We start from the raw sequence: 25,986 nt of genomic DNA, 5'->3' as shown, positions 1-25,986 counted from the left end.
TCTAAAACAAAAAAATTTTACTAAATTGATGTTCAACAGTAAAAAAAAAATGTTTTATGTTTTTTCCCCCCAAAGTGTAAATATCTGGTTTCAACTGTGAATATACTGCTGTGTATTGAAATTCCTCTTGTTTTGCATAGAAATATACTGAACAACATACAAAGCATAATATATAAAATAACATCTACCTGAGTTATTTCTTTGAAAGAAGCCATTGTTGTGGTCATCAGTACATAGCTGAAACCGATTTAGAGTGCTTTATTTAGCCGTGGAGGGTAACAACTGAAAATATGAAATAAGCATACATGTAAGCTAAGACTGAAAAAAACAGCATTGTTGTTGTTCGGCTTTTCATTTCGCCATTTGTTGATTCACTCGAAGAGCAAGTAAGGTAACATGGGTCAAGTGATCAGTTTGATATCAATCTTTTGTGATACACCGTCATATTTACATTATTTGTACAGTAGAAATGATTTGCTTTGGTACCTGGTCAAACTTAAGCTCTCCTCTGTCTGCACTTCTACAGCAAACTCGCAGGCAGCAGCTTCTCCCCCCTCGCTCACATGCGTAAGTGCTGTGCTCAGTCGGGTGAGCTCGGATCATGCCAAATTTAGGGGGAATTTGCACACTATGTGCCTCGAATATTGTGTAGTTTTTGTTTTATACAGTTGTCAGTCAGGCATCTAACTATGAAATAAACTAGATTCCAAAAGGCCTTGAGCTTCTGAAACAGCCCAGTAAGCACCCCTACCCGCTCCGCCAATGATTTACAGACCCAGGACAAAGACATAAACCACGCAGAGAACACTGAACTGTTTATCAAGAGAGTGAAGATGGACAACTGGACAGCGGCTCTGCTCACTGGTGTTGCCTGCATTGTGGGATACCTGGTTGTGCGGGTGAAAAAGATCAACAGCCTCCGACAGGCAGAGGAAAAGATCAAGAGAGCCAGAAACAGGAGAGATGAGAGCTTGCAGCGGGCAGAGCAGGCGGTGCTCCGGTACAAACAGTCGGTGAGAGTTCAGAGCTTTAAACACTGAAATGTTTAAATCAAAACAAATTATGTGCTTTTAGTTCAGACCTGGCGGAGGTTTAGTTATTAATTATCAAATTGCTGACACTTTTTTTTGTCGACATGCTTGCTTGGGCTGTTATAGCGCCGCTATAATAGCGGACACAATTCCATACTGTCCCCTTGTAATAAGGTCCGGTCAGAGGCTTGGGATGATGTTACAGTATTGGAGAACTTTATTTATAGTGACCCCACATCAAACACACACACTAGCTGGCGAGTAAGGATGTGGTTTGGGTCTATGAACTCACCTAGCCAGCATTAGTCCAATTCGGTCCAAAATCCATCAGCTGCGTTACTCTCCGAGTACGCCACAGCAGGGAGAGGACGGACGAGCACTCTGATTGGCTAATGGATTGTCCCCAGTGGAGCTCATGCTCCTTCCATGCTGGCAGGAGGGCTTTTAAACATGAGCATTAAAATAAAAGTTAAAAGCACACCAATAATATGCAGCTGTTCTAGGTCGTTTGTTTGATTTTGGTCCATATTGACACGATAGCATTAGCAGTTGCAGCTGATTTGTTGGTTGCACATCAGTGATGTAAATCTCCTGTTCCACCACATCCTCAGGGTGCTTTGTCAGATTTTTTAATGACTTAATGATTCTGTGTGGGTCTGTGTCTTCTAGCATCCGACAACTGACTCTGCTTTCATCCTGACGCTCTCCCTGTCTGAGCTGACACAGCAGCTGAAGGAAGGCTCACTTACCCCTGAGGATGTGTTTTACTCTTACATGGAAAAGGTTCAATATCCAGCATGACACAAAAGTTCACTGCTTAAGATAACACAGATCTTTCATAATAACATATTTTAAAAGCCAGTATTTTTGGCCTATGATGAAATACAGTGATATAGATTACTTTGTGTATACACTAAGTCTTCCATGTTTCCATGTTTATAGACATTTGGTCATAATATTTATGAAAGCAAATCAGATTCATGTGCCAAAGAAATATTTGAGTTTCCAATAAGACTTTAATATTCCACAGAGGGCTTACAAAGATTGATATGTTTGTCTGAAACTGTCTGTGCTTGTTTCCTTTCAACAGACTCTGGCTGTAAACAAAAAGCTGAACTGCTGCACTGAAATTTTGCTGGAGAGTTTGGACCAGCTGACAACTGTTGGCTCCAACAAGGATGGTCTCTTGTACGGAGTTCCAGTTAGCATCAAAGAAAATATTGCATTTAAGGTATTACAAAGGTTAAATAATGCAAATATCAATTGCAGGCCTTCTGGTCAGTATTTCTAACTAATTTCTATGTTATGTCTAACTTATAGCATTCCCAAGCATTATTATTCACATCTTTGAAGCACCATTATCATCTTTTTTCTTTCTTTCTCTTTTTTTTCACAACACTAGAATCATGACTGTTCTTGTGGTGTGGTCATTAACCTGGACCAGCCCGCTGAAAAGGACAGTGTGCTTGTTCAAGTCCTGAAGAAACAAGGAGCTATTCCCTTTGTGAAAACCAACTTGCCTCAAGGTCTTTTGAGGTAAATCTTTTATCGGTGATTGAAATAAATCTAGAGCCAATTTAAAAATACCGGTGTCTGCCATTTCTGCCCGTCAGCCTCCTAGATGCACCTATGGCATAAATTTAAAAATCCGGGTAATTTTTAGAAAAGCTGACCTATGACCTTAAGGTCGAAGTCATTGAGATTCAAAGTCATCCAAGATTTTTAGAAGATACACCAATTCGAAATTCCTATGTCACCTCACTTAATTCTGGAGTTATCACATTCACAAACTTGGGTATCCACTCTGCCCACCTGGAGGGGTGATGACAATACCCCATCTGCCTTTTATGTCTGATGTGGTTAAAACTCATTCAGTTGTCTTTGCTATTCCACATGTGCATAACATGCAAAGACTTCTCACCTTCTTGTCTGTTGACAGCCATGACTGCAGTAATCCTATCTACGGGCAGACTGTGAACCCTCATAACCCCCAGAAGACCTCTGGAGGTTCATCTGGTGGGGAGGGGGCTCTCATCGGGGGAGGGGGCTCCCTGCTTGGTATAGGCACTGATATAGCTGGCAGTATCCGTATTCCTGCATCCTTCTGTGGAATCTGTGGTTTCAAACCAACTGCAGGTCGGCTCAGGTGGGTCTCATTCAGTCAGTTTCCTGGAAAATTATTATACATTGCTGAGAAAAACTTTTATCTCACCTTTTGTGTAATGATTAGTTCACAGGGACTTCGTCCAATTTATAGAGGGCAAAAGTCAGGTAAGTGACATATCTTATTATTATATATACAGAGTCAATATTGGGATACTGACAGACAGTCTGGGGAAAAAACAGTCTGGGAATTTTGTTTACTGCTTCTTGTTTCGTGTTAAACTAGTGCTATCTTCACCTGGACCCATGGCAAGAGATGTGGACAGCCTGGCTCTGTGCATGCAGGCACTTCTTTGTGACCACATGTTTTCTTTGGACCCCACTGTTCCACCATTACCTTTTAATATGGAGGTGTGTCCTGTACTGTGGGATTCATGTCACTTGTAATTGCCTGCGCATATATATGCATAAATGGTCTCATTTCATGTGAGCATTAAAAACAAAAAGTGATTCCCTCTTAGATATACAGAACCACCAAACCTCTAAGGATTGGTTGTTTGGAAAACGATGGCTACATGCATCCATCTCCGAGCATGGCCCGAGGCGTCAGAGAGGTGAAAGCTCTGTTAGAGCAGGCGGGACACACAGTAAGACACACACACAAAAACAAAAACATATAATAATCATTTTCAAGTCATGTTTTTTAATGTTGGCATTTGTTTCTCTAGTTGGTCCCTTACCATCCACTGAAGATGGATGAAATGTTCCCTGAACTAATGATAAAGGGTATTTTAGCAGATGGAGGTACCAGCCTGTTAAACAAACTGTGAGTTTTTTCTTTTAACAGTTTAGTTAATAGGTTTTTAATACCTAGAGATGCTGCCATTGTCTTCTTGAGCACACGATGGTGTTGACTGGTTTTGAAACTATTCCATTAATTCGTTAAGTATCTCAAAATAGGCTTTTTTTCTTATGTGCTAATGAGCCCTTGGGGTGACTGTAGCTCAGGTGGTAGAGCAGGTCATCTACTGATCGGAAGGTTGGTGGTTCGATTCCTGGCTTCGCCTAGTCTGCATGCCAAATATCCTTGGGTAAGATACTAACCCCATGTTGCTCTCCGATGCATCCATCGGAGTGTGAATGTGTGTGAATGTTAGCTATAAAGCACTTAGAGAGATGTGCTTGTGCGAATGGGTGTGAATGGGTGAATGCACAAGTTGTGTAAAGCACTTTGAGTGCTCAGATGAGTAGAAAAGCGCTATATAAGAACCAACCAGTCCATCTTTATAGGAAAGGGGGACCCGAGGACCCTTGTCTGAAGGGACAGTTTCATCGTTACCGTCTTCCTAAGTGGTATAAGACAATCCATTCATTTCTGCTCAAACCTAAGGTAAGCAGACACACATACAAAAATAGTCAAATAGATGGTCTATTTATTTAAATCACCAGATTCAGTGATTTAGCAGAATAATGCATATCTATCTAGAGTGATATGTTTTTATTGATTAGCATTCAAATATCTCAGTGAAGACAGAACAAAGATTTACCACAAAGCAAGAAAGCATGAGACAAGGCTAATCAAAAGGTATTGGCTGAAGCATTTGCTTATTACGCCAACCCTTTTAACAAAAGATCTTTTAGCATGCAGCTCCTGTACACAGGGCTCGAAGCAAATAATAAAATTCAATTCAATTCAATTCAATTTCATTTATATAGCGCCAAATCACAACAAATGTCGCCTCAAGGCGCTTCATAGATACAGAGAAAAGCCCAACAATCATATGACCCCCTATGAGCAGCACTTTGGCGACAGTGGGAAGGAAAAACTCCCTTTTAACAGGAAGAAACCTCCGGCAGAACCAGGCTCAGGGAGGGGCGGCCATCTGCTGCGACCGGTTGGGGTGAGAGAAGGCAAACAAAGCAAAAACAAAACAAACAAACAAACAAACAAGAAAAAAACAAAAAACAGAAAACTTTCCACCTTAGTAAGTAACTACATCAAAGCAAAAGAATCAAGAGGTTTTTTTGTTTTTTTGTTTTTGTTTTTTTTCTGCTCTTTTCATTCTTGATATATATATTTTTCTAATACTCTATTTTTAAACATATTTTTAAACAAGGAAAATGAACTACACCTTTTTAAATCACTGTCATAACTATTCCACAGGTTAACTCCTCTAACAGAAACACATCTCTGCTTTATATTTGTCCTTATCTTGTTTTTTTTTTAAAGAAATCTGTTCCCCTTAAGTCATATTGACTCTCTCTGACTTTGAACAGCTTCTGAGTACTGGGGCAAAGCAAGTTATTTTGTGCTTTATACATTATCTGTGCCATTTTATATTCAACTAAATCATAAAATTTCAGGGTATTCAGATTAATAAACAAAATGTTAGTTGGTTCTATATAGTTTGATTGGTTTATAATTCTTATAGCTCTTTTTTGCAGCTTGAAAATAGGAAGAGTGTTCGTTTTATATGCATTACCCCATATCTCCAGACAGTAAGTCATATATGGAAGCAACAGAGTACAATAGAGTGTGTATAATGATTTTTTGTTCAGGACATGCTTTGTTTTATAGAGAATAGCAATGGTTTTTGACATTTTTGTTTTCACATGGTTTATATGAGACTTCCAACTCAGCTTATCATCAATTATCACTCCAAGAAATTTATTTTCGTACACTCTTTCAATTTCAATTCCATTAACCCTGATTTTAGATACATTTTTCATTTGTCTAGTGCCAAAAATAATCAATTTTGTTTTCTTTATATTTAATGATAACTTATTTACATCAAACCAGTTTTTTAATATATTTAACTCCTTTTCCGCTGTAGTCAGAAGCTGTTCTAGGTTTTTACCTGAGCAATACAGAGTAGTATCATCAGCAAACAATACACATTTTAACAGTTTGGAAATGCTACATATGTCATTTATGTATAATATAAATAATTTAGGGCCCAGCACGGAGCCCTGAGGAACACCACAAGTTACCTTCAACTGCTTAGATTTTACATTATTGAATTCGACATATTGATATCTGTCATCCAGGTAACTTTTCATCCACTTGTATGCTAACCCTCTTATGCCATATCTCTCTAGTTTATTCATTAATATAGAATGATCAATCGTATCAAACGCCTTTTTTAAGTCTATAAAAACACCAACAGTATATTCCTTATTATCTATAGCATTAGATATCCCTTCTACAAGTTCCATCACTGCCATCGAAGTGGACCTTTTCACTCTAAAGCCATATTGGTTATCACTTAGGAGATTATGCTTCTCAATATATTTATCAAGTCTATTAACAAATAACTTTTCTAAAATTTTTGAGAACTGTGGGAGCAGTGATATTGGCCTATAATTGGTAAACTGACTTCTCTCTCCGTTTTTATGGATTGGAATAACTTTTGCTATTTTCATTTGTGAGGGAAATACACCAGTTTGAAAGGACAGATTACAAATGTATGCGAAAGGTTGCACTATATATTCTATAATACTTTTAACTAATATCATGTCAATACCAAAACAGTCAGTGGACTTTTTATTTTTAAATGTCTTCACAATGTTAATTATTTCTCTATGAGTTACAACACCAATAAACATGGAGGACACATTCTGAGTAATATGTTTATTTAGGTCGTTATTATTTCTTGACTCTGGAATTTCTTTTGCTAAATTAAAGCCAACATTTACAAAGAAATCATTAAATTAATTTGCAATGTCTTTAGTTTTATCAAGCACAATATCTTTATCTTTTTTAAAATAATCTGGATAATTCTTATTTTTTGAGCCCTTTTTGATTATACTATTTAATATCCTCCATGTTTCTTGTGTGTTACTTCTACTTTGCTCCAATAATTTGTGGTAATATTCTTTCTTACTTGTTCTTATAATATTTACTAATCTATTTTTATATAACTTGTACTTTATTTCAGCATCTTTTGTCCTCTGTTTTATGAATCTCTTATATAGATTATTTTTCTTTTTACATGCATCTTCTATCCCTTTTGTGATCCATGGCTTATTTGATCTGTGGTGCTTTCTAGTGATTTTCATTAAAGGACAATGTTTTTCATATAGTGAAATTACAGTTGATAAGAATGCATCATATGCACTATTTGAATCTTCATTTGCAAAAACCTCATTCCAATTGTGTTCCTTTAAGTCCACCTGGAGGGCAGCAATGGCTATCATATCATATCAAATATTTGATTCTTTTGTTTAGTTTTAATCCCAAAATAATTTTTGAAAAATTGCAAAAACAGGAAGATGATCGCTTATATCAGTTATAAGAAGTCCACCTACTATTTCATGGTCAATTTTATTTGTGAATATATTATCTATCAATGTAGCTGTATCAATTGTTATTCTACTTGGTTTTATAATTACAGGGAAAAGGGAGTTACTATACATTGTATTTATGAAATCTGTTGTTTTCTGATGTCCATTTGGGTTTAGCAAATCTATATTAAAATCACCACAAATTATTTGCACTTTTTTATCATTTAGGTTGCTAAACATAGCAGCAAGTTTTTCATTGAATGTCTCAAGGCATGAACCTGGTGTCCTATAGATGCAACTTATAATTATATTGTTAGCTTTTTCAGCATGGATTTCAATAGTGACACATTCCAATACGTTATCTATGGTGCTTGACATACATTCAATCAGACTACATTTCAAAACTTTATCTACATATAAGGCAACACCGCCTCCTTTTTTATTCACCCTGTTCATTGTAAATAATTCGTATCCTTCCAGTCCCATTTCACTAACTTTCTCATTATCGAGCCATGTTTCTGATATTGCAATTATATTAAACTTTTTTAACTTACTTAAACATTCTGTAATTTTAGAAAAAATTTTATACAGGCTTCTACTATTGAAATGTATGACCGACAATGCATTTGCCATTTTAATATTCATATTGAATTGGTCATCTGTATAGTACTCACAAGTATTATTGGTGTTATTGTAGAAGTGGGTATCTGGGTCAATGTTACTTTCAGGGTCATGCATGTTGTGCTCTGCATAGTTAAACGTTTTGAAGTTCGTTTTCTCAGCGTGTGTGGCAAAATAACCACCTTGACAGTCCTTTTCATAATCAAATTCTTCCTCTTCAATATCTCTGAATGGAAACCTATAATCTGTGTCCAAACTTGTCATTTATGTGTTTTTGTTTTTGTTGTTGTTTTTTGAGCCGTAAGGCCAGAAACACTTTCCATACCCATTGTTCATTATCCAATCGTCACTTTTCCAATAGATTCCAGAGCAGATTCCTGATTATTTATATTGCTCTAAGTCTTTGAGTTCTCTTATCATCACAACTTTCGCTTCTTCGGGATTGCCATTTAGTCTTATCATTACTTTGCAGTTCCTCGTCCATGTCGCTTGTATCTTATTTTGTTTTCTCAGGCTGCGTGCCTGTCTTGCAATTTCAGCAGTCTTTTTCGTTAAATGTTCATTTAAATACACACCAGTCCCTTTAAGCTTCTTACCCTGTTTCAGTAACTCAATCTTTGTTTTGCGACTCACAAACCGAAGAATAATTGATGGCTTTGTTTTACTGTCTTTCCTGGGGAGCGTGTGGCATGCTGCAATATGATGGCTCTGAATACTTACATTCTTCGTTTGAAGGAATTTTATCACTTGCTGTTCAAGTGTTTGCAGCTCCTCTACCGGGGCATCTTCACCATCTTTACCTCCCCCAGCTGTTACTCCGGCGTAGGTTCGGTGTTGCGTCTCCAGTCCACTTATGACTAAATCATCCATTCTTGTGTATTGTTCAAGGTCCTCGATTCGCCGTTCCAAGTCGTCTATTTTCTTGTCCTTGTCCTTTATGAGGTTTTTTAGTTGTTTTATTTCATCCATTAGGTCATGTAGCATACCTTGTTGTTTAGCCACTTTGCTCAGTTCATCAGACATGAAATTAAGTGATTTCCTAATCTCCTCCAACTCCTCTTCAACTCCTGGGTTTGCTTTTTTAGGCGGCATTTTGAAAATGATGAGATTTGTATTTCCTTGTGATGGCCCGTTGAAGTCACTGTTGATTAACTTGTTGGTTGAGCCTTGGCCTAGTGGTTGCTGCAGGAGCCTGGGCCTAGTGACTGCTGGAGGATCCTGGGCCTGGTGGCTGCTGGAAGAGCCTGGGCCTGGTGGCTGCTGGAGGGTCCTGGGCCTAGTGGCTGCTGGAGGATCCTGTGCCTGGTGGAGCAGGAGGGTCCTGGGCCTGGTGGCTGCTGGAGGATCCTGGGCCTGGTGGCTGCTGGAGGATCCTGGGCCTGGTGGCTGCTGCAGGAGCCTGGGCCTGGTGGCTGCTGGAAGAGCCTGGGCCTAGTGGCTTATTTTTCAGTTTTGGTGCAACAAGCTACCAATTGTCTGGTGTTTGTTTCTTTTTCCGTAGATATGTGTGCTTCCTTCTTGTGTCGTTTGTTGTCTTCAGTTTTGTCAAAAAAAATTTTTTTTTGTCTTCAGTTTTGTCAAATTAGTAGAATACCTTGTCTTGGGCTGCTACTCCCTGACATGAGCATCCAAAGGTTACCCAGTCTAATCAATGTAATTGTCTGGTGTATTGCCTTGACAGTGTGTGTCCTATCTATCTATCTATCTATCTTATCTATCTTATCTATCTTATCTATCTTATCTATCTATCTGCAGTCTCCTCGTGTCTCTGCCAACATAAAGGCTCTTTGTGGAGTTGGGTGAGAAAGTATTCTTGAAATGTTTTATTTGTACTTGATCCTTTGTTAGATTTTCATATTATACATGTTCTAGGAATGATATGCTTTATTCTTAGATCTGTTCCAGAGCTGTGGAAGCAACATGCTGCTGTTGAGGTACTGTCAGCTGATGATGCATGGTCACGTATGAAAATCTGAAGATGAAATTGAGATTTCCTGTGTTTTCTTTAGGACTACATTCATGAGACAATAGCACATTGGAGGAGCTGCAACATCGATGTGCTGCTGTGCCCTGTGATTGGACCAGCCTACAACTTCTTTTACTGTGGCAAAATTCCAAGTATGATACACTGAGTACAAGTGGCAACATAGTGTTCTGTTTATCACAGTTTGTCCAATTTCAGCCACAAAACAGCTGTTGATAAACTCCCTGTTTGAGAATGGATTATTTTTTTGTGATTTTGCATTGAATCACAGCACAACTTTGACTCTTTGATTGTAACTGCTTTTTTTTAACATCACTTTGGCAAGAGCAGCCTGACAGCCTGGACTAATAAATTTCGATATTAATTATTATATTGAATATTAATAAATATTCTACATAATAATATATTTATATTTTCTGTTATTTCAGCTGCTATTAGTTACACAATTGTCTACAATCTCCTTAACTTTCCTGCGGGTGTAGTCACTGTTTCCACAGTGACCGCAAAGGATGAGGAGGAACTCAAGCACTATAAGGGCTGTTATCAGGACATGTGGGACAAACTCTTCAAAGAGGTAAGCAACATGTACCAGTGAGATAAGACTGAGTGAGAACATAGTCACTCAACAGTTTATTTGGAATGCTACACAAAGATGTGATTAAAAACATACAGATTACCAAGTAGGGATGGGAATAGATAAGAATTTAGCGATTCCAATTCCAAATCAGTTCTCTGATCTGTTCTCATTGGCTCCACTTTGAGAACCTCCACCATTTCTAAGCAGCGTATCAAAGACATTACAGTCATGCAAATTAATTGCATTCTGTGAGGTCAAATGTTTATGCCTGTTTGAGGTGTATCAAAGTTGGTGTCATTACTCAAAAAAGAGATAAAGAAAGAGGAAAGTAACACATGCCAGTGAGGGATGACTAATTGAACACATAGTGTAGTTTAAGCTACTGTGACAGCAGGTTTTCCTGCAGAAATAATCTTTTGGGAGACACAGATGTAAAGCTTAAACTATAGATAATTTATTATGGCTAGATGAGAGATATGTAGTATGTAGCACATGCTTGGAATACCTCACCCAGAAGGTGTCCAGAAGGCATCCTAATCAGATGCCCGAACCACCTCAACCGGCTCCTTTCAATGTAGAGAAGTGACAGATCTACTCTGGCTTCTCTCGGATGGCTGAACACCTCACAGTACTTCTAAGGGAGAGTCCAGTAATCCTTTGGAGAAGGCTTGGATCTGCTTTTGGTCACAACCCAAAGCTCATGACCATACTCCTCCCTGACTCAAAGTAGGCACTCCGTCCTTTTCTGGCTGAAGACCACAGTCTCAGACTTGGAAGTGCAAATTCTTATACCCACGTAGCTACCATTTCGGCAACAGCTGTGGTCTCAAGGCTGGAGCTGAACAAAACAAATTCTCCCAGATAACGGACGGTGTTTAGACTGCTCCTCCCCTATCCTACGCAAGGCCACCTGGGTTGGCTGGAAGACTGTTTACTTAGCCTGGCAGGGCAAAGGATACTCTCTCAGCTGAACTCTGGACACACACAGATATACATTCACCCCCCCTCCCTTTCCAAATGCCTTCAATGCTTATCCCCTCCCAATGCAGACGGTGGATCACAGGGGACCAGCGCTTATGCTGCAGGCCTGGATGCGCTGTCTACAGTGGCTGTCTCTCACCTTTTATCCATCCCTGTTGCTTGTCATGTGTTTCTATGGTGTATTAAGAGTTTTTCATGTGCTATGCGCTGAGGTGGTTTTTTTTTTGTTCTCAAACTGATCTCCCTGTTGGAGCTCAGTCTGGGGGGAGTTCTTTTTTCTCCTTGTCTTTCCTGATGTTGTGCATTTTTCCATTGTTCGGTCCCGGGTCGCTACTTGTGCAGCTGACCGGCCAGCTACCTAACCTTATGTCTGCAATTCTGTTGAAGAAAGATGTTGAATCTATTTAATTACTGGAGAAAAATAATAGATTTCTGTGCATTTCTTTTATACGTGCATTAAATTAAAATCGGTTTTGTCAGTTAAGCATCTTGAGGCAGAGGGTGGGGGAGTGGTTCCCTATTTTTTCTTGCTTTTCTTTTTTTGCTGGGAGTTGGCAACCCTATTAGTGAGGTATATGTAATTATAAATTAGGTTGTTTTATAGTTTTGCTAAGTACTGTTTAGAATACCAGAATAGGGAGGATGGTGTAGGTTTAAGTTTATTATAAAGGCTTTATGGCTTTTCCTATAATACCATGGTGGGCCGGTAACTAGTCAAAATGCCCGGGCTGATTTTTTGTCCCAGTCCAGCCCTGATCAGCTGTGTTGGATCCAAGGGCGTAGATTTGGTTTTGGCATTGGTGGGACGGATGATTCAACCACCCAACCCTGCCCTGTTTCTTTTTTTCCCCTTTTTGTCTTTGCTTCTTGATAAAAAAGGAGAAATATACTTGCCTACATATGCTATTCTACATGCTTTTAAACCATTTAAAATTACAATTCATAGTTTTACATTTGAATTATATAATGTTAAATTACTATTAAACAAATGACTGACTAAGTATTTTAGAGTTTAGTTTACTTCAGCCATATTTCATATAAATCAGGTATCATACGAACATAAAAATAGCTTCAAATACAGTCATGACAATAAAAGAATACGACTTTAAGGACTTAACAACATTACTTCAGTTATAGTACACCAACATCTGTTATATTTTGGCACTAAGGGAACACTGAATGACCTGCTGGGTTTTGTCCATAAAACTACTCATCTAAGATTACCACAAAGTAAAAGATCTCTCAGCAAAATTATGCAACATTTTAGGCACAATTGCCCCGATCAAATCAGTGAGCTGGGATTTTCTATTCTAAACATGAACTACTGTTACAGCAACAGACATGGACTACTGGTGCCCCACACAACAACTCAATGTCCACTATGTGAAGGAGCCACACACATGCCTGCTCCTCTCGTTAACTGAGATAAACTGCTGGCATATTTGTTTTACATCTATACTGTCCAGTCTCTCCTGGTGGACACACAGCAGCATTGTTTAAACTCATTTGAGTCACTGTTAACCTTACCCATCTTTTTAGTCTTCTGAGAGCACTGACGCTTCTTTTAGCCTCAGTACATGTGTTTTATCCTCAGATTACAATTATTATTATTCTGTGCTTGATGTGCCTCACCTTTGGCCCTGGCTCTTCCCCTCTGACTGCACTAGGACATATTGCCACCTGATAAAATAACACATTGATTCGTGCCATATAAAAAGTGAGACGTGTCAATTCAGATTCTTTGTCAAATATACACTAATGAATCAATTTACATCGGCAGCCTAACAATTGTCATGATAATAAATACTAGTTAATCTATAGCACCAAATCATCAGTCAGTCACCTGTGACCTCGCCTCTTCACCTCTGTCTGAGCTACAACATGGCAGAGCTGCCTCTGTCACCTGATAAATAACAGTGAGACATTCCACATACATGCAGTCACACATGTGCTTCAAATACAGTAATGAACCATCAAGTCATCATCCAATTTCACCTGTGATCTTGTATCACCATTGTTGGTTGGAATATTTGCAAAATCATGACTACCTCATGATATTTTGTCTCAAAAATTAACCTATGAGTATGTCAGCACCATTAGGATGAAATTATTGTGTCACCAACATTTAACGTTAGACATATAATTTTAACAGCCTCTGTAAACTAATATCCGGGCTTACTCGAGGCTGTTTTCTCTGACAGTTTCCATCAAAATTAGAAATGCTGCTCTGAGACTGAGAGAACTAATAGTGCTGCATGTTGTGCAGTTAGTTTCCCAAACACGTTATTAATGGTTACATACAGTTTTAGACTGATGTGGGCCAAAGCCTAGCATAGCCTGTAACGTTATCATGACGGACACATTTTATGAGTGAACTTGGCTTTAAGTGACTTACAGGTTTCTTTGAAAATTACTTTCTTATATCCAGGTTCTTCCTTTTTGCTGCCGTCCTCCTCTCCTCCTCACAGCGCAGGCTTGCCGCTGCTAAAACTAAACAGAGCTCCCTGAAAGGCACAGCCAATCACATTGGCCATATTTGTCACATGACTAGGACTCCAGTAGAGAATGTAATTTAACTCTTTCTGCACCGCTGGGTGAATGAGACGCTGACAGATCGTTTTTTCTATCGGGTTAGTTTTTCTTTACTTGAAGAGATCAAATTATTAGTGGGGACAATTCATTAATCGCTGGATATTGGTGGGGACACGTCCCTTCCGTCCATGCCAAATCTACGCCCTTGGTTGGATCCAGGGCCGTGCAGAGAGGTTTAAAGGGGCGGGTGCTCAAAGTTAAAAAGGGGCACATTGAGCCAGGCTGAATAACAACAACACACATTCATTAAGAATCTAATATGGGCAACAAGGCAAAGAAAACGTAGCCGATGTTTTACCTGATGGGTACAATGTTGCTGTTGAGGGGTTGCTGCTGCTGCTGCTGCTGATAGTGCTGGAGGGCAGGGCTGTGTTGATCTGAGACTGTAGACATTAAAAAGTCCATAGGAGAGATGGTAGCTGATTAAACAAGTGTCATGAGATAATAACAAAATGCAAAGATTGGTGACGGCGCTTGGAACCATAAGGCAACAAAAAACTGTGAGAAATAATTTAGGCTCTGCCTGTGAATCACTCTTTGCTTCTCTTCTTCCTTCCATCCCATCATCTCATATATCACTCTCCCCTTGCTGTCTATCTGAGAACAAGGTACAACTTGCTATTGCAATAAACTATAATTTAATTATCCACACTTAACAACTCTTGCACTTAATCTATAATAAAATGATGACAGAAAAATGTTATAGCACTGCCTTTAGTAGCCTCACACAGCTCCTACTGTTTCCTCCTCATGTCCTTACCAGGCATGTCTGGAAAATGTTATATCATGAGTAATATTTTTTTTAAAATCCATCTAAATAAAACACACACATGCACGCACACACAGTGACGTTTTAGACCTTCTTCAGAATACTGTATATACTATGGGCATCATGGTGCTGATCCAGAATCCTTACATTATTATTTATTACTAGAGCTACAATAATAAAGCAATGAGGAGGGGGAAGTAATAAATATGAAATAATGTATTTATGATGATTCCATTTGTTTCACTATCCACTCTGTGCAGGGGCAAAGCTTATTACATTTTTAAACTGTAGAGATACAATCATTTTACTGCTGTAAAATCCAAATTTTGTCTTATTTAAAATATAAATCTAATATAATCTGCTTCTAAATGTATGTTCTTTAAAATACAGCGTGTGTTTTTTAATATATTATAATTATAATAATACATAATTATGTGGACATGCATATTAGACCGTTTTTAGTGAAATATAATCTCCCCAGAAAGGCAGGAAAAGCCCGGAAACTTACTTTAAAACTAAATATGTTCTAAATACTTTAAAACTAAATATGTTCCCTAAAACGGTGGACAGAGATACAGACCCATGACAGCCTTACACAGGTAGCCAGCAGCTATGACCAGCACTACTTGTGCAGTTAATAAAAGGACAGGTAATGTTTGTCGCGCTGTTGCACACACAGCACGCTCGTTTGTTTCAGTTCGTCAGTTGCCACAAGACAACTTACCAACGTGTACATAATAAGCTAATACTCCTGGGTGCTATACACTACAGTGTACGCTGTACACCTACTTACTGGTTTTGTTGCATCAGTCTGTGTCTCTGAGTTAATTTGTGTTTCTCCTACAGCACCGCAAAAAATGCGCGTGCTCGTTCCCGGCTCGTAACCAGCGCGTTCTGCCGTCAAGGGCGATCATTGGTTAAATGTGATCATGTGACTGATGCAAGCCAGATCCTTTTATTTAGCAAAACTGTGATTAATAGTTAAATATTATTGTTGAGGGGCACAGACAGGACTCCGCACGTACACACACATTAAAAAAATAAATAAATAATTTTTTTTAAAAAGTTGCCTCAACAAAAGGGCACTTTGGGCACCCATCAGGAAAGGGGCGGGTGCTCAAGCCCCTCTAGCCCCCCCCCTCTGCACGTGCCTGGTTGGATCAATGACAAATCTAAAACCTGCAGGACACCCACCTTCGAGGCTTGGAGTCGCCCACTCCTGCTGTAGACATTAAAAAGTCCATGTGAGAGATGGTAGCTGATTAAGCCTGACTAAGGCCGACCTGTCGTTTTTAAAACTGGAGTTGCGGTGACAGGACAAAAATGCAAGCCTTGCAGAACATTCAGCATTTTCTCAAGGGAGTGAAGATGGACAGTCAGACGGCGGCTCTGCTCACTGGTGTTGCCTGTGCAGTGGGATCCGTGGTTGTGATGGTGAAAAAGTTCAGCAGCCACCGAAAGGCAGAGGAAAAGATCAGGAGAGCCAAAAACAGGAGAGAGGACAGCTTGCAGCGGGGAGAGCAGGCGGTGCTCCGATACAAGGAGTTGGTGAGAGTTCAGCCTTAATTTAGGGTTTTTTGGGGGAAAGTTAAACATTGAATTTTCTGCTTTTAGTTCGAACCTGATGGTGTTTTCCACATAATTTATCAGATCACTGACAGCTTTTGTTGTCAGCAGGCTTACCTTAAGCATTAAAAAATAAACTTAGCAGGACAAACACAGCGATAATAATCTACTGCTATTTCCAGATTGTCTTTTGCATTTACACTCTGTGGAGAAGTTATTTGAAACACCTTGCTATTACTGGGTTAGATTGCCTTTTCTTTTAAAGCCTCCCCCCACCCCCAAATTCTTCCGAGATTCAACTAGTTGTTTTCTTAGAGTTTTGATCCAAATTGACACAATAACATACAGTTTTGGTGAGTTGTTGGCTGTACATCTATAATGCAAATCTCCTATTCCAACACACCATAAAGGTGTCATGAACCGAAGTTCAGTACACAAGCTGGACCCAGAAGCAGAGACAACACGCACAGGAGTACGAAAAATAAACTTTATTTCAACTAAAGGTGTCCCGGAAGGGTCAAAGGAAAACACGCGAGAAACTAGAAAAACCAAGGGACCGGGGGATGACTTACGCAGGAACGCTGTAATCGGGACTGTGGGAGGCTGCAACAGAAAGAGGATGAGAGTTACTGGGGAGCGGGGAAATAGCAGCATACGTGGGGGAGAGTATGAGTCTTACAGTCAAAGCGGGGCCGTGGGAGCCGGAGGGAGGGGTGAGGGTCCGCGGGGGAGCTCCAGGAAAGTAGAGGTGATTGGTACCGGCACAACACCTGGCGATCCAAACTCCAGACGGGCAGGTGGCTCAAAAACACGCCGAGCTGTTACCTGAGCGCAAAGGAAAAGATTAGCGTTTGTTCAGGTAAATGAGGGTTTTCACAACCGCGTGAACGTGTGTACGTTACCGCTGTGAGACGACTAACGGACTGGCGTGGAGTAGCTGGCTGGGCTGGATCAAATAGTCCACCTGATAATCGCCTGAGATGGGATGCAGGTGTGGAGTTAACAGCCACACCCGTGGGCGTGGGCATCCCATCAGCTCCTCGGACACCGAGCCGCGGACCATGACAAAAGGTCCTCTATTTGATTCGATTCTGGTGACTTTAGAGACCAGATACAGAAGAAGAGTACAGTGAACTCAATAACACCAAGAAGAAGATTTGAACTTTGTTACATTAGTGCATTATCTTGCACTAATGTAGCAAAGCAGCCATCCGAAAATTAATACAGTCAGGTATTTTTATTTTTTTTTTAAGAAGTAAATATGTTTTTTCTGTTATTCTAAGGAAACCCTTGCAGAAGCTACTTTTCTTTCTTGAGTATATGTATATCAACATCAACAAGGCATTTTCAAAACTTCAGTAGATCAGTAGCGTTTAAAATACTGAGATCGGAACATCTGGCACTGTCAGTCATGCCACGTTTAGTCACATAAATCACGTTTCTTCACAATTTTGAGCAGGTCATCTTGAACATGCTTCCATACCTAAATGCAATGAGTTACTCAAAATGCTTTTGAGCAATTCATCTCTCTGATAGGTCCATACAAAAGTCAGTGCTGAGTTTTATTGAGCCTGTTCTGGTTCTGTTCACATTGTTGTCTACACAATTTACGATGGGTTTTTCCTTCTATATGTCTTCATTGCTGTTTATTTCATTATTAGCAAGCTGTCTTTTATTAAATTTGGTAGGGAGATGCAACACTGGCAAATAAAGAATCTTGATTCTGTAGATCCATACAGTTTTAGTTCTTTGTTGCAGCTTTTGTCTGACATGGTTCTTTGTGTGTCTTCTAGCATCCAACCACTGACTCTTCTTTTATCCTGGCCCTGTCTTTATCTGAAGTGACAAAGCAACTGAAGGAAGGCTCACTTACCCCTGAGGATGTGTTTTACTCTTACATGGAAAAGGTTCAGTGTTCAGCATGACGCAAAGGTTCACTGCCTAACACAGGAGTGGGTGACTCCAGGCCTCGAGGGTCAGTGTCCTGCAGGTTTTAGACATGTCCTTGATCCAACACAGCTGATTCAAATGGCTAAATGACTTCCTCAACATGTCCTGAAGTTCTCCAGAGGCCTGGTATTGAACTAATCATGTGATTCAGGTGTGTTGACCCAGGGTGAGATCTGAAACCTGCCGGACACCGGCCCTCGAGACCTGGAGTTGCCCACCTCTGACCTAACATAACACAGAGCTTACATAATGGATAAAATAGAGCAAAAGCTAATGTCTAATAATAATAATAATAATGGATTGCATTTATATAGCGCTTTTCGGGACCCCTCAAAGCGCTTTACAATTCCACTATTCATTCACTCTCACATTCACACACTGGTGGAGGCAGCTACAGTTGTAGCCACAGCTGCCCTGGGGCAGACTGACAGAAGCGAGGCTGCCATATTGTGCCATCACCAGTAGGCAGTAGGTGAAGTGTCTTGCCCCAGGACACAACGACCGAGACTGTCTACACTAAATAATCAATTACATTTTCCAGTCTTGTATCAGTGTTCTACTTCAGGTATACTCTCAGCTAACTAGGTATTTCTTATTACTTACACTTGTGTCTTTGCTACAGTTAAAGTTTATAGACATTTGGTCATAATATTTATGAAAGCAAATCAGATTCATGTGCCAAAGAAATATTTGAGTTTCCAATAAGACTTTAATATTCCACAGAGGGCTTACAAAGATTGATATGTTTGTCTGAAACTGTCTGTGCTTGTTTCCTTTCCAACAGACTCTGGCTGTAAACAAAAAGCTGAACTGCTGCACTGAAATTTTGCTGGAGAGTTTGGACCAGCTGACAACTGTTGGCTCCAACAAGGATGGTCTCTTGTACGGAGTTCCAGTTAGCATCAAAGAAAATATTGCATTTAAGGTATTTCCCATCTACAGAAGAGGATTAGGACCAACGGGAAAAAAAAGTGGGCACGTCTTTTTTTTCTACTTTTCTCAGAATTCTGGAAAAGAAGAAAAAAAATAGACGTGCCCACTTTTTTTTCCGTTGGTCCTAATCCTCTTCTGTACCCATCAGTATAAGTAAGTATGTTATAGACTAGAGCAGAATGCTTTTATTGTCACTATACAGATGTACAATGAGATACAGAGCGTCTCCTACTCAGTGTAAACAGTACTGAGTATAGTATTCTTGAGCATCATAGCTCAGGTATTTGATGTACAATTATTGTCTTTGTTTTATTCCAACACAAGGATCATGACTGTTCTTGTGGTGTGGTCATTAACATGGACCAGCCCGTTGAAAAGGACAGTGTGCTTGTTCAAGTCCTGAAGAAACAAGGAGCTATTCCCTTTGTGAGAACCAACTTGCCTCAAGCTCTTTTGAGGTAAATCTTTTATTAGAGATTGACATAAATCTGGAGTACATTTAAATACTATGACCACTTATTTAGTTGTCTTTGCCCATTACAAGTGTGCATAATATGCAAGGACTCATTACCCATATGTCTTTGGCCACATTCAGCTATGACTGCAGTAATCCTATCTACGGGCAGACTGTGAATCCTCATAACCCCCAGAAGACCTCTGGAGGTTCATCTGGTGGGGAGGGGGCTCTCATCGGGGGAGGGGGCTCCCTGCTTGGTATAGGCACTGATATAGGTGGCAGTATCCGTATTCCTGCATCCTTCTGTGGAATCTGTGGTTTCAAACCAACTGCAGGTCGGCTCAGGTGGGTCTCATTCAGTCAGTTTCCTGGAAAATTATTATCCATTGCTGAGTTTTATGTTTTATATATTAACTTTTAAGTTTGTTAACACCTTTTGTGTAATGATTAGTTTACAGGGAGTTCGTCCAATTTATCGAGGGCAAAAGACAGGTAAGTGACATATCTACTTACTAAACAAAATAAAATGCGACGTTACATAACTGCTGTCTTGCAATATTCCACAGTCTGGGAATTTTGTTTACTGCTTTTTGTTATATATTAAACTAGTGTCGTCATCTGCTGGACCCATGGCAAGAGATGTGGACAGCCTGGCTCTGTGCATGCAGGCGCTTCTTTGTGACCACATGTTTTCTTTGGACCCCACTGTTCCACCATTACCTTTTAATATGGAGGTGTGTCTGTTGATGACAGTTTTTGTAATTGCCTGATAAGCTAGCGTATGATCTTTTTTTCACTCTTAAACAACAAGATATTGTTTACATAAATAAACATGCTTTTGTTTGCTTTGGATATTTTTGTAGGTGGTTTGTTGGATTTTTCTTATTTAAACTCCTAAGACACAAACTCTTCCATGGCATGCATTTTTAATTTCGCTTTGATATTTGGGCTGATTGGGACCCGATGAATGTAAAAACAAAGAATTACCAGATTTTTTTTTTTTTTACCATATTTTTGTTTTTAAGAAAAATGGCAGCCACATATGAGGATATTCATTTAAAATTTCGATAGAACAGTGGCAGGACAATACCCTTGTAAGTGGACATCAGGCCCTTATTGAGCAAAATTTAATATTTTGGTCTAGACAACCCAAAATGTGATGTCCACTTATGTGGACGCCAGGTGCTAGAAGGTGAAGGTGAAATGAAGACTGTTCAGGATTATTTTACTGGACTTTGACCAGATAGTTACTAAATGTTCAAACTTGTAAATGAATGAAATGGCTTATTGTCTTAACACACTTATTAAATGTATTAATGTCTTAGAATAAACAATACATTAACATTTATATTTAAAAAAAAAGTTAACTAAAGGCCATCTAATTATGTTTAATTGACTCAAAAAATCAAAATGATTGACCCTTAGATATACAGAAGCTCCAGACCCCTAAGGATTGGTTATTTGGAAAACGATGGGTACACGCATCCATCTCCAAGCATGGCCCGAGGCGTCAGAGAGGTCAAAGCTCTGCTAGAGCAGGCGGGACACACAGTAAGACGTCACCACACACACTGATTGCGGTCAAGTGTGTTGTGTGAGCCATATGTCTTTAATATTATTTATGTCTTTAGTTTGTCCCTTACTGTCCACTGAAGATGAATGAAATTGTCCCTGAGCTGTGGCTTAGGGGCTTATTGGCAGATGGAACTACCACCCTGCTACAAAAACTGTGATTTGGACCTTTTTTTAAATATAATTACTTAATATGTTCTTGTTAACTTACATCATCTAATAGTTAGAAATGTAATTTTTGTTTCAGTGCTAACCAGTGAACATCGCCATTCTGACATTGTTTATAGGGCACATGGGCTTGTGCTTCTTTTTGGAACCATTACAGTAATTTTTACTTCAGTTTCTCTGAACAGACTACTTCCCCATGAGCCAAAGATTCCTTTTTTAATTTTAGGAAGGGGGGCCCTGTGGACCCTTGTCTGGAGCCACAAGTTTTTGAATACAGGCTTCCTAAGTGGTTGAAGAAAATAATTTCATTCCTCCTCAAACCTGTGGTGCGTTGTTTCGTCTTCTGACAGATGTATATGAATTCATACATCAGTTTGATCTTGACAGTTTAATCTGATAAAACTTTTTTTTACCCCAGTCTCCTCAGACTTCTGCCAAAATGAGTGCTCTTTGTGGAGTTGGGTGAGAAAGTATTCTTGAAATCGTTCATTTGTGCTCAATTCTTCGTTTCTTTGTTACATTTCCATGTGCTAGGAATTATATCCAAACGTTCTGCTTCATTTTTAGATCTGTTCCAGAGCTGTGGAAGCAACATGCTGCTGTTGAGGTACTGTCAGCTGATGATGCATGGTCACATATGAAAGTGCGAAGATGAAATTGAGATTTCCTGTGTTTTCTTTAGGACTACATTCATGAGACAATAGCACATTGGAGGAGCTGCAATATTGATGTGCTGCTGTGTCCTGTGATTGGACCAGCCTAAAACTTCTTATACTGTGGCAAAACCTCAGGTATGGTACACTGAGTACAATAAAACAGCATAGTCTGTGCGTCACTTTGTTTTCAACAAATTGTACAACTTGATGAACGCTTTCATTGGAAATTTGCAATTTCTTTTAAGCCAGATGGAGAGCAACATTCATCCAGAGCTGGTTTGTTTAAAGATTCACAAAGTTCCACTTATTAGTGCAGCCCTCCAAGGCAGTCGTAGTTTCACATGTAGCCCCTTGGGAAAATTAATTGCCCACCATTGCTATAGAGATTACTCAGTTAAGAGAATTACATGTAGATTAAAACATTAAGACAAATGGCAATGTGAATGCATTTTTATTAAAATTTCCAAATCATGAGTTGATGAAATGGCAACAAAATTTGTAAGGGTTAAAGAAAGAATTCTCTTTCAGTATTCTTCATCATTCAATTTTTTTTTTTCAGTCAATACCAATTACACATTTGTCTACAATCTCCTAAACTTTCCTGCCGGTGTAGTCACTGTTTCTACAGTGACTGCAGAGGATGAGGAGGAATTCAAGCACTATCCCGACAAATTTAACAAGGTTTTTAAAGAGGTAAGTGAAACATACCAGTGAGGGAAGACTGATGAAATAGATGGAGCTGGATCTACTGTAAGACTAGGTTTTCATGCAGGCATAATCTCTCAGGAGACACGGATGTGAAGCCTAAACTATAGATGAATTTATTATAGAATAAATTTCTGGGGAGGTTTCAGCCACCTGCATCTTTCTGTCCTGGACCAGCCTGGCTTGTTAGTGGAAGTTAGCGCTCTTAGGTTTTCTAAAAGTGAGGTCATTTCTGAGCTTCTTTAACAGGATAGAACTGTGATGACCATGATAATGTTATGATGCCATAGAACTTACAGCTGTTGACCTGTTTCACTAACGTTAAATGTCCAATATGGGGGATCAATCAATAGTGTCAGTAAGAGATCAGTGGACCTTTTACTTAATGTCATTCCCCAAATCCTCTGTGTATTTCAAAATGGCAATTAAATTAATGCAACAGCTCTATATTGCAGCCCTGATAAGTAACATCATGTGAAACATTTGTGAGGCACGTAATTTTATTCTGAATGTTACCGATTGGGTAAGAGAATTTTTTTTAAGTGTTTTCACAGTGTTGGTTGTTTATTCTAATAGTTGGATTGAGAAACCACAATGGGCACTCAAAAGCATCTCCACTAAATAACCAACAAATTAACAAACAGATGACCAAAACTTTAAAACTTTTAAAGTTAAAAATCCCTTAGACTGGGAACATTAAAACCAGCATCTTTTTTCTTGCATTTTATTAAAGAAAATGCTGTATAAGAGATCAGCTGCCTTTACATGACTTTACATCATGGTTCTGGGAGCATTTATGTACTTAGAGATGTCCAGTGTGGTGGTGGTGGGTATAATGATAAAACAGACCCTTTAACACCAACATGTAAAAGGCCCATCCATACACAAAACCAAGAAATGAAACATATCAGACTATTGTAACTAGAAATATTGTCACATTCCTTGTTGCCATGCAGATATACACACAATGTATTAGTAGTTTCAGAGTTTGTCAGTAGGTGGATGAAGGAGACTGTGGTGCGTTCAGCTGCTGAGCGTTAAGTGACAAGAGTGTGTTTTTGTGTTCAGGCAGTGACCGGTGGTGAGGGTCTACCTGTGGCGGTTCAGTGTGTTGCTCTGCCGTGGCAGGATGAGCTCTGCCTGCGCTTCATGAAGGAAGTGGAACAACTGGTCAAAGAAAGCAAGAAGTAAAGCTGCTTTCTTTCTCAGTCTCACAGGAGAGGTTGCAGACTTCAGAGGAGACATGTTAACTTGAGTATTTCCTGTAATAATGAGCTAATCGAGTCATAAATGGTGGATGAATCTTAGTAGTACAAGTACAGTCTATTCATTTTGTGTTTATTTTAGTCTTAGATTGTTTCCTAAAGGCTTTAGGAACTCTAACTCTTTCATTTTTCATCTTTCTTTCATACATTCATTTAATAAACCATGTGTTTTTTTTTGTCTTGCTATCCCCATCTATGCTTTATATTTCTTTATATCCATAACAGCAAACATGCTAGATCTTGTTGAGAAAATAAAATGTGAAATCATTAGGCAAGTCTGCTTTATTTGTATAGACCAAAATAACCTCACAGACAATAAAAAGACCAAAAAGCATACTAAACAATATTACAAAAAAGTCACACATTTATTCAAACGGTTACAAGTAAACAAACAAACAAGCAAACTATGTGAAATACTTAAATATGTACACATACAATATATGCAGACAGGAGAAGAATGAGACAAGAAAAGCGGTCAAATATCCAGACAGAACTATGCCAGAAGCTTGTTGAGGGTTACCAAAACTTTCTGAGGTACAACTTGCAATCTGCCCACCATGGAAAAAAAAGGACATTTCAAAGAAATTATTAGGCCAAAATGACCATAACATTCACTATATGTGTATTGTTCATCTGCTAATTTTGTGACAATGACATTAAAACAAACCATTTATTTTTCTAATGTAGTGGTTTGACATTAATATTTATAAACGAATAAAATAAATACCTGTAATAAGCCGTATTACATTTGATTTGATCTTTCAAACCTGCCCCGAAGATCTCTGATGGGGGGTGGGGGGGTGGCTTTGTTTTGGGGTTGTTGTTGATTTTTTTTTTGTTTGTTTGTTTGTTTTTTTGTTGTAAAATGTTTCATATATTAAACGGAATTATGACATGATCATCGTGAAAATAATAAAAGTTGAAACTGTTGTTAATATAGTTATATATTTAATAATATCAAAAGTAACTAAACTCGAAAAAACTAGCTGTGTCCCAATTCAGGGTCTGCACGCTTGAAGTACGCATTTTAAGTGTGATTACGTCACCGCCACGCGATGACGGCTGTCCCAATTCGAAGTGTACTTCAAATGCATACTCCAAATGCGCCGTTGATGTCCCCAAATATCAAGCGTGGTCCGGTGCACGCTTCGTGGTCCCATATATCCCACAATTCATAGCGCGGCGGTGAGTGTGGATAATTTTGCCACAAAATATGGCAGAAGGGAGCGACCGAAGAGTGAACTGTCAAAAGTAAGTAAGAATGTTTAATAACGAAGAACATTAAAACATTGCTGTTGGCCACATGTGGCAAAGTTGTGTGACATTAGTGATGTTTGTACTTTCAGTGTTAACTTAGTTGTAAAGCCTTATATTATATATATATATATATATATATATATATATATATATATATATATATATATATATTAATCTGACAATAACTATAATATTGGCCATATTATATTTACATTATCACAGTGAGATGATTTTAGTCTCATGAACAACATTAGCTAATTGTTATTTACTAACTACTCTTGAAATAACTGTTTGGTACAGAAATGAAGCCCAACAATGGTGTTTTACAGTCCCGTGGTCTCAGCCTCAGATACTCAAATAATCAAAGTGATGTCATGGCAAAAATGAATGACCAACAAAACATTTTTTCTCCTTCATTTCTGTCAAACAAAGCTGTATGTAACGTTTCTCGCGGTTAGTATCATGGTTGCTAGGGAACCTGAACAGCGCGACGAAGGCTAGACCGTCCCATTTCA

At 38.9% G+C, this 25,986-nt stretch overlaps 3 protein-coding genes across 3 annotated transcripts in view; all 3 read left to right on the top strand.

Moving 5' to 3' along the window:
* Nucleotides 1-296: 296 nt before the first annotated feature.
* Nucleotides 297-10,618, top strand: LOC146490702 (vitamin D3 hydroxylase-associated protein-like). The gene is made up of 14 exons (XM_085150227.1): nucleotides 297-1,013; nucleotides 1,701-1,814; nucleotides 2,122-2,262; nucleotides 2,434-2,567; nucleotides 2,971-3,177; nucleotides 3,262-3,302; nucleotides 3,421-3,545; nucleotides 3,656-3,781; nucleotides 3,863-3,960; nucleotides 4,425-4,524; nucleotides 9,795-9,838; nucleotides 9,934-9,973; nucleotides 10,049-10,157; nucleotides 10,452-10,618. The coding sequence occupies exons 1-14, from the start codon at nucleotides 834-836 to the stop codon at nucleotides 10,616-10,618; spliced, it is 1,626 nt and encodes a 541-aa protein (XP_085006353.1). The 5' UTR covers nucleotides 297-833.
* A 5,524-nt stretch (nucleotides 10,619-16,142) lies between these two features.
* Nucleotides 16,143-24,484, top strand: LOC146490701 (vitamin D3 hydroxylase-associated protein-like). Its single transcript, XM_085150199.1, has 15 exons — nucleotides 16,143-16,490; nucleotides 18,302-18,415; nucleotides 19,243-19,383; nucleotides 19,716-19,849; nucleotides 19,987-20,193; nucleotides 20,300-20,340; nucleotides 20,458-20,582; nucleotides 21,274-21,399; nucleotides 21,480-21,577; nucleotides 21,815-21,914; nucleotides 22,007-22,050; nucleotides 22,156-22,195; nucleotides 22,271-22,379; nucleotides 22,804-22,937; nucleotides 24,018-24,484. The coding sequence occupies exons 1-13, from the start codon at nucleotides 16,266-16,268 to the stop codon at nucleotides 22,349-22,351; spliced, it is 1,476 nt and encodes a 491-aa protein (XP_085006325.1). The 5' UTR covers nucleotides 16,143-16,265; the 3' UTR covers nucleotides 22,352-22,379; nucleotides 22,804-22,937; nucleotides 24,018-24,484.
* Nucleotides 24,485-25,351: 867 nt separating this feature from the next.
* LOC146490699 (vitamin D3 hydroxylase-associated protein-like) overlaps nucleotides 25,352-25,986 on the top strand; it is a 28,359-nt gene continuing 27,724 nt past the window's right edge. The window contains exon 1 of the mRNA XM_085150226.1: nucleotides 25,352-25,465. Coding sequence (XP_085006352.1) covers nucleotides 25,428-25,465 — 38 coding nt within the window. The 5' untranslated portion in view covers nucleotides 25,352-25,427. The remainder of the gene's footprint in view (nucleotides 25,466-25,986) is intronic.

Source organism: Neolamprologus multifasciatus, chromosome 23, assembly GCF_963576455.1.
Source record: "Neolamprologus multifasciatus chromosome 23, fNeoMul1.2, whole genome shotgun sequence".
NCBI classification, from domain to species: domain Eukaryota; kingdom Metazoa; phylum Chordata; class Actinopteri; order Cichliformes; family Cichlidae; genus Neolamprologus; species Neolamprologus multifasciatus.
Note: the sequence above shows the minus strand (reverse complement) of the source record. Positions and strands in the feature narration are given on the sequence as shown.

Bases quoted from the DNA above. Each gene is read 5' to 3' on its own strand.
- LOC146490702 (XM_085150227.1), top strand. From the start codon at position 834: ATGGACAACTGGACAGCGGCTCTGCTCACTGGTGTTGCCTGCATTGTG. The intron at 1,815-2,121 runs GTTCAATATCCA...TCCTTTCAACAG, and splicing joins TTTACTCTTACATGGAAAAG to ACTCTGGCTGTAAACAAAAA. The intron at 3,178-3,261 runs GTGGGTCTCATT...TGTAATGATTAG, and splicing joins CCAACTGCAGGTCGGCTCAG to TTCACAGGGACTTCGTCCAA.
- LOC146490701 (XM_085150199.1), top strand. From the start codon at position 16,266: ATGCAAGCCTTGCAGAACATTCAGCATTTTCTCAAGGGAGTGAAGATG. The intron at 18,416-19,242 runs GTTCAGTGTTCA...CCTTTCCAACAG, and splicing joins TTTACTCTTACATGGAAAAG to ACTCTGGCTGTAAACAAAAA. The intron at 22,051-22,155 runs GTGAGAAAGTAT...CTTCATTTTTAG, and splicing joins AGTGCTCTTTGTGGAGTTGG to ATCTGTTCCAGAGCTGTGGA.